This window comes from Corylus avellana, chromosome ca2 (genome assembly GCF_901000735.1).
Source record: "Corylus avellana chromosome ca2, CavTom2PMs-1.0".
NCBI lineage: Eukaryota > Viridiplantae > Streptophyta > Magnoliopsida > Fagales > Betulaceae > Corylus > Corylus avellana.
Window position 1 is genome coordinate 2,887,929 of NC_081542.1, and position 19,360 is coordinate 2,907,288.

General features: G+C 36.2%; 3 protein-coding genes across 5 annotated transcripts; 1 reads left to right on the plus strand and 2 right to left on the minus strand.

Annotated features, from left to right (window-relative positions):
- Positions 1-1,199: 1,199 nt before the first annotated feature.
- Positions 1,200-2,630, minus strand: LOC132172676 (putative UDP-rhamnose:rhamnosyltransferase 1). Its single transcript, XM_059584218.1, has one exon. It carries the CDS (start codon positions 2,625-2,627, stop codon positions 1,203-1,205), a length of 1,425 nt encoding a protein of 474 aa, XP_059440201.1. The 5' UTR covers positions 2,628-2,630; the 3' UTR covers positions 1,200-1,202.
- Positions 2,631-3,733: 1,103 nt separating this feature from the next.
- LOC132171130 (elongator complex protein 4) lies at positions 3,734-8,854 on the plus strand. Of its 3 annotated transcripts, XM_059582365.1 has the most exons (10): positions 3,734-3,914; positions 4,085-4,291; positions 4,761-4,913; positions 5,058-5,284; positions 5,383-5,458; positions 5,925-6,081; positions 6,825-6,903; positions 7,191-7,350; positions 7,437-7,528; positions 8,114-8,854. In XM_059582365.1, the coding sequence occupies exons 3-10, from the start codon at positions 4,781-4,783 to the stop codon at positions 8,279-8,281; spliced, it is 1,092 nt and encodes a 363-aa protein (XP_059438348.1). In that variant the 5' UTR covers positions 3,734-3,914; positions 4,085-4,291; positions 4,761-4,780; the 3' UTR covers positions 8,282-8,854. The 3 variants fall into 3 exon arrangements, with proteins under 3 accessions (XP_059438348.1, XP_059438347.1, XP_059438349.1); XM_059582364.1 differs by lacking the exon at positions 4,085-4,291; XM_059582366.1 differs by lacking the exon at positions 3,734-3,914 and having other exon boundaries at positions 4,279-4,359.
- A 1,962-nt stretch (positions 8,855-10,816) lies between these two features.
- LOC132168433 (uncharacterized) lies at positions 10,817-17,483 on the minus strand. Its single transcript, XM_059579416.1, has 11 exons — positions 17,274-17,483; positions 16,627-16,740; positions 14,973-15,486; positions 14,724-14,877; positions 14,372-14,569; positions 13,946-13,959; positions 13,292-13,419; positions 13,061-13,174; positions 11,599-12,112; positions 11,335-11,488; positions 10,817-11,159 (listed from the first exon to the last, which is right to left on the minus strand). Exons 1-11 carry the CDS (start codon positions 17,369-17,371, stop codon positions 10,954-10,956), a joined length of 2,208 nt encoding a protein of 735 aa, XP_059435399.1. The 5' UTR covers positions 17,372-17,483; the 3' UTR covers positions 10,817-10,953.
- Between the last annotated feature and the right edge of the window lie 1,877 nt (positions 17,484-19,360).

Consider the following 19,360-nt stretch of genomic DNA (forward strand, 5'->3'; position numbering starts at 1 on the left):
CAGATAGTACAGAAAAAGTCACCAAAAAACACAAACACAAACGCCACAAAAAATCCCAAGACAGCAGCTGCGGCGGTGGAGAGGCATCTGGATGGAGCATGTGGGCCATGCCGGCGCATGGGGATTAGTTGGAGGCTTGGAGCGAATCTGTGCTGGATACATGTGTGAAATATATATATATATATATATGGCGTGGGACCGACATGCGTTATTTTGTGTACTATAATGTTTATGTTGGATACCTATAATTATTTTGTCAAAAGTGGACGGTTGGTTGGTGAGCAAATATCATATCATCGTATAATCAATCATATTCCACATTATTTAACATAAGTGGATGTCAGCGTCTCGCTGAGTAAAATATATATGAGTGATTTCACTGATTTTTGGTATCCTTTATATACTATTTCCTAACCATATACCAACAAAACTTGTAATTTACCCATCCTTAATTTTAACTACAGCTTGCCATAATTTATAAATATTTGCTAATTTAAGTCTTTCTTTAATTAGGGTTACGGAAATAGTTCAAAACTTCAATATATAGGTTTGCACATGCATATGATGACTGCTATGTACTATTTAATTTGAAGGTTTAATGAATTGGCATTGACTAATTATTAAAAAAATTTATATTGGATGGGTATTTTTGTTCCTTCAAAAAATGAAAAAATAAAAATACTCGTCCAAATAGTATCCAGTTCAAATGAAATTGAGAAGATCTTGTCTCAAATTGAGTCTTTTTAAGTGAAACCTTTGTAAACATATATATTAATGAGTAGTGCGTGATTTATATAACACTGGCGTGCATGAACAGTATGCATGCCAGTGTTATTTAATTAAAATATATATATATATATATATATATATAACACTGGCATGCATGAACAATATCCACGCCAGTGTTATATAAATCACTACTCTATATTAATTACAACACTTCCTTTCATGCTAATAAATTATTGAAAATAAAAAACATTAATGTGGATAGCTACCACTTGGAGACATCTGTATTAAAATAAAAAACAGCAGTAATTTGTCAATTATTGAGAGGAAAAAAAAAAACATTATTTAGGTATAGGAAACGAGGCAAATTCATGCTAATAAATTACTGCCGATTAGTTTTTACATACATTTTGGCGAGGACATTTTGCTTAGTCTTTTCGCTTTTATTTTATTTTTTTCACAGTTTTTACAAAAGATTAACTCAACGTACCCTTGTTGACATGCCTGTGGTTCTCAAGAAACTCAACAAATTTGTCCATGTATGTGGACTGGAGGTCCATGTCTCCGAATATGGTGGCCATTTCCTTGGCGTTGTCTCGATAAATCTTTCCCTCCACATCGTTTACCACCAACCTCAACGTTTCGGCCACCGACTCCCTTGTAAACGAGCCGTCTTCTTCATTTCTGGGCACCTCAACTCCTGCCTCCTTGTCTTCCAAAAACCTTGCTATCAATCCTGTGTCGGTCAAGAAGGGTAGCATAATGAGTGCGCGTCCAAATTGTAATGCCTCTGTCACCGAACTCCAACCACAGTGAGTCAAGAAACCCCCAACCGATTCGTGAGCTAATATCCTCAGCTGAGGCGCCCAATCCGTCCAAACAATCCCATGACCTTGGGTTCGCTCCACGAATCCTTCCGGTAGCTCAACTGAATCCCCACCGACGGAGCTGCTTCTCTTTCTTAGAGCCCAAAAGAAGGGCAACCCCGATTGCTCAACACCAAGAGCCAACTCTGTGAAGTCTTGTTGAGTTGGTTGAGTTTCACTTCCGAGTGCTATATAAACCACTGATCCTTTCTCTTGCTTCTCTAACCACTCACCAATGGTATCCCACGTGCTGTCTTTGTTGTTGTCTCCGCTTTCTTGCGCCGAGGGTGGCAATAAGCCCACTGGAATTACAGGTATATCATCATAAAGCTCTCCAAGGAGCTTCAACCACTCACCTTCCACCTCCACGCAGGTTTTAACAGCCCAGGCCTCGATGCCTGGGAGCACCATCTCGACACGAAACAGATCTGAAACACCAGAAGCATTGTTATCTTTATGGTTGTCAAATATTTTCTTCGCCTCAAACAACCGATACGCTATTTTGGTTGGAAACGGGACCCACTTGGGAGGGACAGTGAAATGCTCGGGCTCCGTCCTTGTACTTGGATCGTGCGACCTTGGACAAGGTCTAAAGAAACACAACGATGATGCGCTGAAAATACTGAAGAATGCCCTGGAGATGCCTAGCTTTGTAGCGATTGGTGGTAACCAGTGAGGGGCAAAGTCGTGAATCATCCAATCAGGAGCCGAAGTTTCTAAAAAATGAGACAAAGGTTGTTGGAGACCATCGTGGGCTTTCTTAAGGTATGGGACTATGTGGTGTGGTACGTCCATGGTGGCTTCTGCGTTTTCTGGCAAGTTCTCTACGTGGGGTAAGGGCAGCTTCACGAAAGTAATCGAAGGTGCTAAATCTGGTGGGATTTTCGGGAGGCGTTCAATGTTTCTTGGGGTTGATATGAATGAAATATGATGACCCTTTCGGGCTATGAGTTTGCCGAGCTCTAAAAATGGAATTAAGTGACCAAAGGCTAGCCATGGGAACATGGCTATGTGAAGCTTCTTCGGCTCTGCCATGGAGTTCAGGGTGGTGAGTTATAGAGTTTATGTTGATCTTCGCTGTTCTCTGTGGCTCATATATACTAATAACGGCTTTTGACAAGTCGAATATAATAAAAAATAAATAAATAAAAAAGAAAAAAAGAAAAAAAGAAAAGGGCTTTTGACAAGTGATCGTGGAAATACAGGTAAGAATGGTGAGTGGTGGGGCACTGTTATACTTTTCAAAGTGGGGACATTCGTGTGGGAACCACATGACGTCGCATTCCACGACACCTTGATTGACGGGATGAGTTGCAAAAATCTTTCCGTATGATATTCAGAATCATATATATCGGCATTTTGGTTCTTGTCTCTTTGTGACTCCGGGTTCAGTTGTTTGAGTAAAATACAAGACACCATATTTTTTTTTGTTTTTTTTATTCTCTTAAAAATTGACATTATTTTTAAAATTATTATTAAATTTTAAATAAATTATTCTTAAATTTTAATTCAATAATTATTTTAAAAATTACATCAACTTTAAATAATAAAAAAAAATAGTTCTATCATTATTTTAAAAAACAAACAAATCCTCCTTAAGAGATAATGTGGATCACACTCTATAAAGTAGAGGTCGCTCATTTGAATACTCATTTCCTTTTTCTTGTGGACATATAAAAAAATAAAAAAAATATCAACGTCAAACAGCTTAAGAAAAATAAACAAACACACTGTATTGCACCTTTTCAATAACTCATATGCGTTTAAAAAAAAAAAAAAAAAAGTGAAGCTTAGCTCTGTTAAAAACAGTGGAAAAGAAAGTGGCGGAAATGCGCCGGGAAATCCTCCTGCAGGGGAGAAGTCGCCGACGGTGGATCAAAAGTCTGGCCAGACCCATTGGACAAAAAATTTTCAATGGGTTTTACAATCCTGTGTATTTCCAAAATTTCATGTCTATTCTGAGTATTCTATGTAAATTTTTTTTGGCTACGTGTCAGTTGTTTATTAGTTGCAGTAAAGTGGGATTTTACACATTAAAAAAATATTAAGTTTATAAACAAATTGAAAAACTTTTACAAACTTATGATTAGATATAAAATCGATAAAATTTGTATTTAATCCTATAACTCCTTGAAGGATTTCTGAAAAAAAAGAAAAAAAAAAATTACGAACGGGTTCTCTTTCTCTTCGTCTGCCCAACAGGCCAACACGCTGCCGCCCTCCAGCACGCCGTTGGCGAGGACAGACGACGCCGGTCAAGCCACTCCACGAGGCCCACGTCGGGAATCTGAGAATCACCGCCAGTTCTTCAAGCTACCGTCGGTAAGTTCTCCCTCTCTCCTCCGCAGCAGCAAGAGGTTGAGCTCTCTGTCTCTCTTCAAAAACATTTTGGAAATTGATGTTCTAGAAAAGGGGTAATTGCAGAATATGTTTGCATGTCTATTGAAGGGATTTGAATCATCAATGCCTTGTACTATATATTTTTAACGCAGATGAGTTATTGAAGAGGTGAAATCCAGTGTATTTGCTTATTTTTCTGAATTGATCCACGTTGATTTGTCATTTTCTCATTGGAGGGCACAAAGGTATTAGTTGTGCAAAGACCGTACAGAAGTTATTCTCGGCCCGGAAACAGACGAGAAAAGAAAAGGAATAGAAAGACAGATTTTTGAATCGCACGTGTGCCCGACGGCGCTTCGGTCAGCTACCTTTTTTTCTTCTTCTTCTCCGTCTCAGTAGCCGACTAGAGCATAGTGTTGTGTACTAGGTCTTACTTGTTCTCACTCCGCAGCTAGTTTTTCCTGAATTATGTTTCATAGTTAAACTGATAATACTGCACACCATTTGTTCGAAGAAAAGCGTGTATGGCTGTTATGGTATTCCTTGTTGTAGTTTTTCCGTAGAATCAAATCTGCAAACAGTTAAAATTGAAATCATAGTATTTAATTTATGGGGTTCTTTGAATTGTGATTGGGACCATTCAAAGGGAAAGAAAGAAGAAAAATAAAATTTATGGGGTTCATTGAATTCATTCTATGTTATAAGGGCACCCAATAAAGGTAATGTGGTAATGAGTAGTGTTATGAACACGATAGCTATCAGTTTGTTTTTCTTATGAGCATTGCTATTGGTTTGATTCTATTTTGTTTATGCATATTCAAAATGCAGTAGAGCGTGTTAACGTAGTCATGGCAACGACCAAGTCTCGGACGAGCAGCTTCTCTCGCAACCTCGCAGCCGTACCCTCATCTACTAACCCGGGGCTCAAGTATGGTCCCAATGGCACGATCTTTATCTCTTCTGGGATACCAGACCTTGATAGTAATTCTCTACATTTGCTACTACTTTCTTGGAATTACTTACGGACTGAATCGTGTAAAAGCAATGAAATCATTGTTGTTTTTGCAATTACTTGTGTAGTCTGCATTCGTGGAAGTTTTTTTATTAATCTTCTTTGATTTGTAGAGATTTTAGGCGGTGGGTTTCCTTTGGGAAGCCTAGTCATGGTGATGGAAGATGCAGAAGCGCCTCATCACATGCTTTTGTTGAGGAATTTTATGTCTCAAGGACTTGTTCACAAGCAACCCCTTCTGTATGCCAGTCCATCCAAAGACCCGAAAGGATTTCTGGGCACTTTGCCTAGTCCAGGGTCAGCCAAAGATGATAAATCTCGCATTCGTGATCCTGAACAGGTGACCCACTTCTTCTATTTCTTTCCATTGTTTATTTATCTGATTTCTGATTTGGGTGAACATCAATAATTCAAAGAGTGTATTTGTGCAAATTGCAGGAAAAGGGTTTGAGGATTGCTTGGCAATATAAGAAATACTTTGATGAACATCAGCAGAGTTTTGATAGCATTAGAGGTAAGCTTGTCTAGAACAACTCTGTCCTTTTTTATTTATACTTCAAGTTATGCCAATGCTGCTTATATGTAAACTGTCCTGATCTAGGAAATTTTTCTATCTCCCCAGCAGAAGTTTTAGTTTTCACAATCTTAGTTTGTCATATATAGTCACAAACATAAATACTGTAATGTACCCATGAAAAAACTAATCTTTTCCCTAGTGGCCCCATTCATCTTCAGTGCAATAGTCTCTATTAGTGAGCTATTACGCACTCTTTCAAGGGTGGCTATAAGGATATCACAAGTGAAACAGTCCATTGCTCAGAAAAAAGAAGTGAAACAGTCTATTAATTATGCAATTTACATTTATTTTTGGTTTATTTTATGTGATGAATACTTCATGTTGTCACTTAAGACATGCTACAAATTTGCAAGTTTGTTAGTGTGCAATCATGGAAAGAGCTCATTATGTTATAGTCATGCAGATGGTAAGTATGAGTACTGCAATGACTTTGACTTGCGGAAACCCCTAGAAAGGCACTTTCTAAGTAGTCAGCATATAGATTGTGTCAGCATTCAAGAAACTCAAGATCTTACTGCTCTCCGCAATCGTTGTGCCACATTTTTGACTCAATTTCCAAGGTATTTTCATATTCTTTGATTATCACATATCTACTTAGGTAAGTAGTCAAATTTGGTTTGTGAAATTTTTTAAAACCATTTTGGCTTTCAAGATAGCTTCTTTTGCCATTTTAACGTTTTTCTTCACAGGCAAGGCTGGGCACCAGCAGGGGGAAGGGGAGTTTTTTTCATGGGGATGGTTAGGAATTGAAATTAGCAATAAAATATCAATATAGGAAAACAGAACTTCTATGTGAAAGAATGCAGATGTGGTAATGGCTGTAGGATGTAGACGCTGAAATGATTTGGCATTTGACTTCATTGACACAGATGTCTTTGTAGATTCTGAGACAGATTTTGTTTTAGTGTTATAAACCTTGTCTACTGTGTGCTGTGCGACATTCTTGAAATTATACATGAGGTTGTATATGAACAGTTGCTCTGTCAACTATGTTTATAGATCCTATGACATGAAAACTCATTTGAGCTTTCTGCCAAATTTGGCTTCTGTTTCTCTTGTGTCGTTTTGTTAGTCACTTGATGCATATATCTATCTTTGAGCTATTTAATGTATATATTAATGCTTCCAATCTATTTCTTCTTAGTGGTCTCAAATTCTGTTTTTTGTACAAGAATACATGGCTTGTCATAAAAATAATCCACCACTTGATGGCATTTTGTAGTGGTTCATACTTATCTGTGTTGTCTTTTGAATTTTTCAATTCTGAGATATGATTCTTACCTTCTTTGCATGGCATTCCCAGAAATGATGGCAACATTTCCCCTGCTGGTCGTATTGCCATCCAGTCATTTTGTTCCCCACAATGCGAATATTCTAACATGGTTAGTCTAGTTGCATTTTGTTTTAAGATCCTATTTACAGTAAATCTTTGCTTTAAGAGTACGTCCTGTTTCATTTGCTTCACATTTCTGCTGGATTGCTACGATTTATTTATACTCAGAGAAATTTTCTATACTTCATAGCTGAACCTGATAAATGCATTTTGTCATATCCTTGACAATCTTGGTCCTTTTTCGAGTCTGTTTTCTTCAACACATTTTGATCTGGCATTTTAATGCTACCAACCTGTATTAGTATTATTTCTTCTGTTAACATGTCACCATTGCAGGAATGGGATATGCTTTCCTTTATTAGATCTCTGAGAAGCATGATCCGGTCTTCAAATGCAGTTGCTGTTGTGACATTTCCACCTTCCCTTCTTTCACCATCGTTCTCTAGAAGATGGCAGCACATGGCGGATACCTTGCTGTCTGTGAGAGCAATCCCAGGTTTAGTGCCAGCTTTCACAAATGATTTTACACAGTAATTTTTAGTTAGATGTGAAAGATAATTTTGAAGAAGGTTCTTGTTTCAGACGAGGACAAGGAATTGGCAAAACTCCTCACTGGTTACCAGGAGATGGTTGGTCTTCTGAATGTACACAAAGTAGCACGTATTAATACCCAGGTAACACTAAGCCATGCTTCTTCCCGATCTTTGTATGTTTACATGAAAGCATGCACATGTGTGCAAGTTGAACGTGCAAATACACCCACGCATCTGCCTATTGCTCTATTGGGTGGCAGTTGGCTGCTGCTTTTTGTATGGGTCTCACTCATGCATATAGTCACAAAGACCTGCTTTCCTATGCACTTGTTCATTGAGCTTGTCTTATAGTGTGTGATTTTCTCAATCAATGTTTAGCCCTATAGAACTTTTTTCTTCTTTTTTTTTTTTTTATAAAAAAAAAAGTTAGCCCTATTGTATTGCCTTGTTTGTTGTATTCTATAATTTAACTTATCATTGGCTTTGTCTTTGTTTGTTTCATCCCATCGGGCAACTAAATATGTCATATTTAGCCATCATTGTTGCTTACGTTCTTGAACTTTTTTCGTTGTTATTCACTAATTGTTTCTTTCCTAATTGTTCATAAAACAACTGTCTCAATGGGAAATTTCTTTTCCTGAGAAAATCTGGTCATTTTCCTGTTCTGGTTGTTATTTTTTGTAGCTTGTTTTTTACTTTACCTTGTTGGTATAAACCTGTTGTCAGGTTCCTGTGATTCTTGAGGCGACAACATTCTCAATAAAGTTGCAAAAGCGGAGATTTTTAGTTTTAGAATGTCTAAATCAAGCCCCAATCGACAGTTCAAGTGGGAGTTCGTATGGCACGTCTGCCACTTGTTCTGGAACTTCAAAGTCTGGGACCCTTGATTTCTAGTTCCGAACTTAATCTCACTGCTCCCTATAGCCGGTATGCAATTCATCTTGTTTAAGGTACTTCGAGAATGCTCAGCCATTGCCAGAAAAATTGCTGGTCTGTGCTGCCAAAGTCCTTCAGGTTTCTGATCTTCAACTGACCTTAGCAGTACTATCATCTGAATTGGGCATTATGCGTTTTACATATCTTTGCTGCCAAAGTGTAGAAGACTGCTTCATACCACTTTTGAATTAGGAAACTGAGAGTCATTAGTGCCATTGAAGTAAATTTACGCTGCCCCTGATATGTACATGTGATCAGCGGAGCCGCTGTGGGGGTGTGAGGTGGTGGAGCCACCCCTCCCCCTTAAGATCTGCCCCTACTGTGGGGGTTCAGGGTGGGAGAAAGGATGGAGTGCAGATCCACCCCTACACCCCTATCCCTCGCCTGTGAGAGTGGGGGTGGTTGTTGTTGTTGTTTTTTTTTAATAATTTTATTTTCAGCTTTTCATTTCTTGTATTTTGTTTTTAATTTATTGGGCATTACAAGATATCGTGCCATGGCTTTTTGATACAAGTAAATCTGATTTCATTAGTATTGCGTCGATAAAATGCCCTCGACACTTCTACCATTAAAAATTGAACGGATAAATTGACCGACAGTCCTATTTGTACTCAAATTCTTAATTGTTAAAATTGAAACTTAAGTTCTTATTTATCACTGGGTCAAAACTAAAAGGGTATGGAGTAATTTCTTTTATTTATTTATTTATTTTTTTTAAAAAAATAGAACGAGAAGAGCTTGGGTTTGCCAACCAGCACGTAATCATCATAACTTTTTGGTAATATATATATATATATATATAACCATCCATGTTTCCATTAGCTACCATCTTCTACTTTCTTTACCTCATATCTCTTTCTCTTAGTTATAAACCAACCATCCCGTTAGGTAACTTCGGTTGACCTATAAGTCCCATCTTAAGCCTGGGTTTGGCGTCTTAGGGTATGGTGAAGGGTTAGTTTTAGCTAAGGGTATGTATTGTGAGTTCTTGGAGAAGAGCCTATGATTAAAAGAGATACCAAGGAGGGAGAGATACCATGGAGGGGGAGATGTATCAAAATAAATAATTGAAAATAAAGCAGTAGAACCATTCATGTAGGAGGTATATGCAATTAAAATAAACATGATGCAAGATTTTTCAGAGTAGGCGCGAAATTGGAGCGCATAAAAGGGTAAGAGAGAAATAAGACAAATAGATAATTAAAAGATATCGAAAGATTTGATTAACAAGGGTACTTACAAATTCAAACGTAAACTGGAAGTAGTGAGGTTACACAAAAGCAGAAATGATTACAAGTAGAAAGCAGCAGGATGGTTGCAGAGGGATTTCAGGTGTTTAGGTTGTAAGCTTCTGCCTTACAATGAAGGAGACTTGTCCTTTTATAGACAGAGTCCAGCGGTTAAATAAAATTACATTAGAAAATTTAACAGAAAAAGTAAATATTATAGTGTCGGCAGACATTGTAGTGTAACTGTAGCAAGCATTGTAATATTGGTAGGAACTGTAGTGTGACTGTGCCATGATGAATATATATATTCTAATCGAATGAGGAAGGGTTAAAGGGGGTATATATAGTATAATAGTATGGTGAAACTATATATTGTTTTCAGGAATGAGATTTACTTGAAGGGGTCAAAGTATTTACTAAGGAGAATGGAGGGCAAACAGAAAAAGACAATTTTTATATAAAGGTTTTTACGAAAAGAACCTCATTTGGCACGTGGAATACTCATTATGTTAAGAAAATGAATAATTATTACTTAAAATAGAGGAAGGTAGAATGAAATAATAATTTATATTAGTTTCGTGATAATAAATATGTTTTAGTTGGAGGGGAACCATTTTTTTTTCTTTAAAAAAAAAAAAAAAACTCATTTTTATCTATGTTATTTTTTTAAAAAATAAAAAATAAAAAATAAAAAACTAAAAACCTTTGATTTTCAATGAGTAGGTGGTTGACCAGAGTTCATTGGGTTGGAATCCGAGGTGTTCTAAGGGTGGTGCGACCACTCCCAAGGGATTTGGGAGTGGCCTGGCCGCCTCTGATTAGCATTGGGGATGGTCACAGTCACCCCCGATGCCTTTTGGGAGTGGTTTTAGGCTTATTGCTACTCTTGATGGCAATGGTTGCAGAGACGGATTTAGAGGGAGAGCAGCAGTGAACTTGGTCCCCCACCCCCCCAAATTATAAGAAAAAAAAAATCTAAGGCAAAAAAAAAAAAAGAAATTATGGTTAAAAAAAAAAAAATTTGAGGTATTTTTTGTCAATTGGTCCATTTTCAAAAATTTTTTAGCCTTGGTTCCTCCAAATTCAAAGCTGGCTCTGTCCCTGGCAATGGGGGAAGCCGTGGCCACCCGCAACAAGGAATAGTTATTTCATACAAATCGCCTATAAAATAGTCATTACATTTTAGAAATCTATGTCGCAAACTAAAAATTCTAAGAACCCTTAAAAAAAATTAAGGGACAAGATCACAAAGGTACACAATATAGATCCCAAAACAACGTATCCTTCATTTTTTATTATTAATCCCAAATTGCAACCTCTTACATCTTTGAATAAATTATTCAGATAACAGACAAACAAGACAAAATGCATATCATCGTACGCACCAACGGCAGCAGAAAATCAGAAGCTCGACTTCAATGTGTTCCCAATGTCGATGACAAATCGGTATCTCACATCTGCTTTCGAGAGGCGCTCCATGGCAGTGTTCACGTAATCAATCGGAATAACCTCAATGTCAGCTGTTATCTTGTGTTTGGCTGCAAAATCAACCATTTCTTGTGTCTCCTTCATGCCTCCAATGCAACTACCACCTACCATCTTCCTTCCTGCATGTGATTCCATGATATTCATAATTAATATAGTCTCCCATTGCAAATGCACAGGCAACAGCCATAAGAAGCTACCACCCAATAACAACGAAGCTAGAGAAGTGTGAAAAAGACAGCATTCATTTCAATGCCAAAATTGTTAAATGCCGTGTGTGTATATATATATGCTTACCCATTATCAAAGGAAAGACTGGTAGCTCTGGTGGCTTCTCTGGTGCACCAACCATGACAAGCTTTCCATGTGACTTCAACAGGCTAATTAGAGGCAGGAGAGGATGCTCTGCCGAGACCGTATCAATGATACCATCTAATGTGCCCAGGGCAGCCTACGTATATACGTACAGTTGATAAAATCAGAAACTTAGATATAATATACATAATTGGTAACTCTGATATATAAATTAACGATTAAATTCATTTATCAATTTTTCAATACCTGCATCTGATCTTGGTCAGTGCTAACCAAAAACGAGTGGGCACCAAGATGTTCCAAAGCTTCCTTCTCTTTCTTGGGTGAGGTACTGATCACTGTCACCCTAACCCCCATAGCTTTAGCAAACTTCACAGCCACATGGCCTAGCCCACCAAGGCCAACCACGCCCACTTGCATGCCGGGTTTGTCAAGTCCATAATATTTTAAGGGGCTGTACACAGTAATCCCAGCGCAAAGGAGGGGAGCACCGGCATCAAGCGGTAGGTTGTCTGGAATACGGACCACAAAGTGCTCGTCCGCAACCATGATGTCGGAGTAGCCGCCGTATGTGGTGGTTTCATCGTGGTACTTGCCGCCAGAGGTGGCGATCATTTTTGGGCAATAATTTTCAAGGTTGTTGGAACAGTCATCGCAAGAGTTACATGCTCCAACCGCATAGCCTACGCCAACATTGTCTCCAACTTTGAATTTCTGTACCTTGCTCCCCACTTCTGTCACAACACCAACAAACTCATGCCTGCATTATATATCCAAATATGAAATCAGAGACAGGAGGTAGTTCTGGACCGGCTGGTAACTTGAACATTTTTTTTTTCTAAGCAAATAAGGATAGAGGGTACAAGGAATAAAAAAACCAAAAAATGTTTGGTTCCCTAACAACAAACTCAGAACAACAATACAATACAAAAATACAAACAAATAGGAAATGGACCAAAAAATTGCCTGCCCAACAGACCAAGAAATGACACAATTAAAGTTGTGTTTGAAGCAAGCCAAAGAGTTGACCAACTTTGAACAACAACACCTACCGAAAGGAGGCTGTTGAAGAAAAGATACTGAATTTACATCTGAATCCCTTGAAAGGGAGTAATGATTTCCAGTTGATGAAAATTTTTTCATAAAAAGATCAAACTAGAGTAATTATAGGAGATTAAAACCCACAAAAATACAACATAACAGATAGAACAAACATTAATACAAGACAAAAAACAAAGCAAAAGAACAGAACAAACTTGATCATTGTTGAGACTTAATTGAATTGGCTATAACATCTGTGAAATGATGCAATATTTTGGACTCGTTCATCCTATTGAGATTGATTAACAGCCTACAACAACAACACTTAACCTATAGAAACGTATGCAATAAAACAATTGCAGCTTAATGCTACACGACTCTGTCTCTTACTAGATTCTAGAGAAATACTGACATGCTTTATCCATTATTGCTTATGATTATTATAACATCAAGTAATTGATAAAGGGGAATCTTAGGTAGTTTCTTCGTGTTCTGCTTATTCTAAGTGGATATTATTTTATTAATTAACAAAAAAAGAAATTATTTCTCTTACCTGATTTTTAGAAAATAACATTTATTTAGGACTAAGAAAACACCTAACTTTTCTTAATGATAAATTTAAAACTTGTTTACGAAGGCAGTTACAGAGACCTCGGGGAAAACATACCCTGGGATAAGGGGGTAGGTGGAGGTGCCCCAATCATTCTTGATCATGTGAAGGTCGGTGTGGCATATCCCACAATAAAGAACTCTGAATGTTACGTCCTTGTCTCCGGTTGTTCTGCAGACATGCCGTTTATTTTAACACAAACCAAGAATTCATAACATCAAAGGGGAATTTCGAAAAGCATGATAAAATTTTGGATTGAAACAAAAAAAGAATGAGACAAGAGTGGACCTTCTTGAGAATTTGAAGGGGGAGAGGACCCCGGAAGAATCCCTGGCAGCCCATCCAAAGGCCTTTTTGGGGTGCTCTTGCTCTGGTGATTTCGCCATTTCTATCTTTTGTCGCACGTTGAAAGCAAGCTACTGTGAAGAAACAATTGAAAGAGCAACAAAAAATGAAAATGAATAATGATCGTGTGGGTGATGTCTAGGCCGCCACAAGCTGGGGTTGTTGTTGTGTGACTTTATTAAAGCATGTGGGCGTACTGTTTAATTCTCCAATTGGCTGGTTTACTTCTCCAAGTAGGAGAAGGAATATGTCAGCTTTGTTTTAATTTGTGAGACAAGCAACAAAAACGGTTGAACAAGAGAGAAGAAGAAAAAGGGTGTTGTAGAGTAAGAGAAGAAAATAGAGATCTCTTGGGAAATAGGATGGATTAATTTCCTAACAAGGGTGTGTGCTTTATATATATATAGGTGAGCTAGCGAGCTCTTAAGTCTTGCTGGACGACAGTTCCTGATTGTAAGTTTGACGAAGGAAATCATTTTTCCGATTCTTTTGAAAACTGCCCCTCCCTAAAATCTTGGATCGATCGGCGAGTAATTGTCTAGTTGTGTGAAATTGTCTAGTGTCAATCTTGAATAAGTGTAGACAGCTTATAGAAACCCACCTACTCGCTTCTATGAAAGTATCAATAAGAGTTATATTCAGAATTAAACTTTTGAGTTGTGAAAACTCTGTTTTTCCTCTGGTGCGACATCAGAATTTCTTACTCTGTTTATGTAAGGAATATAATAATAATAATAATAAGGGTTTAGATTAGACTTTAGGTTGTGCATTTTTTTTTTTCTGAGTTAGAGGCTTTCTGTATGTTTAAGGGCTTTTGATGCACAACTTTTGCTTCACATGGTACACAATATCTCACTAAATGTTAAAGATCCCAAAACAATGGATCCTTCAATTTTTTTTTTTTTTTTTTTTTTATTAATCCCAAACTGCAACCTTTTACATCTTTTTAGAACAATTCAAATAACAAACAAACAAGACAAAATGCATATCCTCATACGCCCACAAGCAGCAGAATTCAAGAGCTCGGCTTCAATGTGTTCCCAATGTCAATGACAAAACGGTATCTCACATCTGCTTTCGAGAGACGCTCCATGGCAGCGTTCGCATAATCAATCGGAATAACCTCAATATCAGCTGTTATCTTGTGTTTGGCTGCAAAATCAACCATTTCTTGTGTCTCCTTCATGCCTCCAATGCAACTGCCACCTACCAACTTCCTTCCTGCATGTTGATTCCAAGATATTCATTAATACAGAGTCTCTCAGAAGAAATTCGCAGACAATAGCAATAAGAAGTTGCCGCCCAATAACAATGAAGCTAGAGGAGTGAAAAAAAGACAGAATGCAGGTCAATGCCAAAATTGTTATATGCTTACCCATTAGCAAAGGAAAGACTGGTAGTTCTAGTGGCTTCTCTGGTGCACCAACCATGACAAGCTTTCCATGTGACTTCAATAAGCCCAATAGAGGCAGGAGAGGATGATTTGCCGAGACCGTATCAATGATACCATCCAATGTGCCCATGGCAGCCTACAATACACATAATTGGTAACTCATATGATATATACTTTGTCATTATTGTTAAAATATAAATTAAATGATTAAATTTAACAATTTTTTAATACCTGCATTTGATCTTGGTCGGTGCTGACCAAAAACGAGTGGGCACCAAGATGTTCCAAAGCTTCCTTCTCCTTCTTAGGTGAGGTACTGATTACTGTCACCTTAACCCCCATAGCTTTAGCAAACTTCACAGCCACATGGCCTAGCCCACCGAGGCCAACCACGCCCACTTGCATGCCGGGTTTGTCAAATCCATAATATTTCAAGGGGCTATACACAGTAATCCCAGCACAAAGGAGGGGAGCACTGGCATCAAGCGGTAGGCTGTCCGGAATACGGACCACAAAGTGCTCATCTGCAACCATGATGTCGGAGTAGCCGCCGTATGTGGTGGTCCCATCATGGTACTTGCCACCATAGGTGAGGATCATTTTTGGGCAGTAATTTTCAAGGTTGTTGGAACAGTCACCGCAAGAGCGACATGCTCCAACCATGCAGCCTACGCCAACATTGTCTCCAACTTTGAATTTCTGTACCTTGCTACCAACTTCCGTCACTACCCCCACAACCTCGTGCCTACAATATTATTCAATTTAGTTGCCATGATTTAAATATGTTACAATAAAAAATACTAGAAAGTCCATGTTGAAATGATACAATAATACTACGGGTTCAATCATCCGCTGTTGAGTGTTGATTAAAGAAAGTCAACACTTTTCTGACTATTATTTATTAATTTAGTCAATTACATCAATTATAATATTATATATACAAAACAAAAATCTGGTTCGGGACCACGTAAGCCTAATTAGTTTCTCCTAAAAAGCAAGAGAAATGTTAAAGGCCCAACTTTTTTGTCCAACAAAAATCTACCTTTTACCTTTTTTTAAAAAAAAAAAAAATTAAAAAAATGTATGAAGTAATTCTATCTATTTTTGGCCTTTCTTTTATTTAGTAATTTTTTTTAAAATGAAAAATAGTATTTTTCTTCGTAATAATGACATTTTATTAAAAAAAAAAAGATATTATTATGAAAAAAATACCAAATAAAAGAAAGACAAAAAATAGATAGAATTGCTTCAAACATTTTTTTTTTTCATTTTTTTTTTGTTTTTTTTTTAAAAAAAAATAAGGCAAAAATTAGACTTTTGTTAGGCAAAAAAATTGGGTCCCTATCATCCCTTAGAAAGCAATAGGCTAGAGAAAATTGAATTCGTGGAGCCGTGAGCTGAAGACAAAAGGTGCAGTGTACGTATGGCTCTCAAAGATCCATTTGTGTGACTCTTATAAATCACCCAGTTGGTTGTTGAACGAACGCTGAAGCTTGGACCTTTAAGAGCCACATAAATGATCAGTACCTTTCATCACAAACCACTTCGTCAAAGGCAGCATTTTGTAAATAATAATAATAATAAGATTTTCTTTAATTGATATGAGCAGGCATTTTAACATTAGCTTTGTAGGATATTTATGAAAGATTTATGGGGTAACTATGTAGCATGCATTACTCTATGCAATATATTTGCCTCATGTGGTCATTATTATTATTATTATTATTATTATTAATCTTTTGTTTTCTTGTTTTAAAAATAAAGCCATTGGTAAACAATTCAAATGCAAAATACTCAAAAAAAAAAAATTGATATAAACAAATATAGATGGATAAAATCAGAGGCTAATTCTCCAAAATAAACACAAGAGTAGAAACATATATACCCAGGGATAAGGGGGTAAAAGGAGGTGCCCCATTCATTCTTGAGCATGTGAAGGTCGGAGTGGCATATCCCGCAATAAAGAACTTTGAATGTTACGTCCTTGTCTCCGGTTGTCCTGCCATTTTTCAGAACAAAGCATGGATCATTGTCAATACTCGATGAAATGGGTGCATTATTTAAGGCCTAATTAACTCATCTCTAATTTGATCACTTTCAAATAAAATGAACCCGACAGTCTCTAATTTCATAATCAACAAATTATTTATAAGAATCAGTTTTAATTAAGTAGAAAAAATATTTTCATAATATCCTTATAATGTTGATGCTGTTATAAACATTCTTAGAATCGATGTGATTTACAAATATATAATCTAATTAATAACATTTTGAATCCAATCTTATTTTGATTTGCGCTTAGAAAGTAGGAGAAAAAGAAAATCACCACCATTTTTCCATTAATCCAACCCATTTTATTTTTCAAGAACCAGAATTTTAGATGAAACGAAAACCAATCAAACAAAGAAATTCGGAGTAGGTTCCCCTCCAACCCTCTCTATTTTTAATGAAATAAATTTTTAGATTGAAACAAAAAGGAATGAGACAAGATTAATAATGGATAATATAGGGAGAGAACGAGAGAAAGAGGACCTTCTTGAGAATTTGATGGGGGAGAGGACACCGGAAGAATCCCTGGCAGCCCATCCAAATGCCTTCTTGGGGTGCTCTTGCTCTGGTGATTTCGCCATTGCTTGCTCTCTTTTAACAATTGGAATAGTTAAAAAAACCCTAGCTAGGTCCAATGGAAAGGAGAAAGTATGTGTAAAATGACTGTGTGTAGAGGTCAAGGGTGTGAGTTCATTTTATAGAGAGTGATTTACCTACCATTAAGGTTATAGCTGACGTATTCGCTGAGCTAACGAGAGTTAGACTATTTCTTAGGGCCTTTGATTCTGGCTCAGCACTGACGTCACAGTTTGGTTCCAATTTTATTGACGGATGGTTTCTGCTGCTTCTGGATATCTTTACTTTTCGCCTTTACAAACCGTCCAATATTTTATATTAATCGTGATTGTTTGTGGTGCTAAACAAGTGCTTTTCTGTTGGAACTTGGAACTCTTCATTGGTCGATCGGGTTTTGTTAAATTTGTGGGTCACCCGAGCATACGGATTCCTTCTAGTACGTAGGAGAGAAATTAGAGATTTTATAATTGTTAATTATGGCTTTTATTTTAAATTTAATAATCTATAAAATTATTTAAATCTCAATAAAATAAAAATCAACATTTAATATCTCAACTATATATAAAAATATCTGACATTTTATAGATCATTAAATTTAAAATAAAATGTCACGATTAACAATTGAAGAATCTCTAATTTCTCCTCAATTAGAGGGGATCTCAATTCGTCATCCACTGGGTTACAACAATCGTGTTGTTCACTATATAATAGTTTTAAGAGATTTTTTTTCTTTCTTAAAACTATTAAAATATAATTTAAATTACACAATATATATACCTAAAAAAAACCTCACTTAATCTTTTTGAATTTTTATCGCTTTTGAAATCAATTCTTTAAAGTTAAAAAACTTTCAATTTATTAGTATATCAAAAATTTCCATTATCGCTCATTTTCTTTACGAGTCAAACACCGAACTTTTTCTCTGCTCTATAAGAAATGATAAGATCAAAATGTGGGAGGTTGGTAATTTTGAAAAGTAACATCAAAGCAATGAACTATTCCTACGAAAATGATTTTATTTTTTAATTTTTTGAAGTGCCTACCGAAATGAATTAAAGAAGCCCCAAGGATATCAAAAATGAAAAAGACTTCATTAACCTTGATTAGAATCGGGGAAATTTCATTTTAATTACTAGAGCATAGTTTTAGTTCACTATTATTATTATTATTATTTTATATGAATTTTAGTTCATTAGAGAAGCCTTTAGGGACATCAAAATTTTAGCCTAAAGCTAAACCAAAAGAGAAATTATGCTTGCAAGAATAAAAACCATGTATATTGAAAAAAAAAAAAAAAAGAAAAAAAGAAAGAAAGATTGAGATATTACCTAAGAGCAACTAATATGACATATTTTAATTAACTTTTTTTTAGGGATTAAAATGAAAAGCTATTCAAAATACTACATCAATCAATTTTATTTTTTTTTATTAAAAAAAAAACCACATTAATCTATATCAAATAAATGAAAAAAATAACTCTTCTTCAACGTAATGCACAAAAGAGTGCTAAATCATTTTTTTCTTTTTAATTGGGGTTATCATTTTTTTTTTTTTTTTTGGTAGCATATGTGGCGTTAAAAGCATAGGTATCACCTATAAGATATTATCTAAGAACCTGAATGGAGCCTTATTTGAACTTGATTGAAACTCATGGGACTTGGCCAAGTCTCATACATATATATATATATATATATATATATATATATATATATATATATATTGATTGAAGGCTCATGGGACTTGGCCAAAGTCTGACCATGGCGTTGTCCGGTATTTTTTCTTAATTTAAATATTAATATGTTGAATGAATATATATATATATATATATAGGTATCACCTATAAGATATTATCTAAGAACCTGAATGGAACCTTATTTGAACTTGATTGAAACTCATGGGACTTGGCCAGGTCTCAGCCATGACGTTGTCGAAACATTTTCTTAATTAATTTAAATATTAATATGTTTGAATGAATATATATATATATATATATA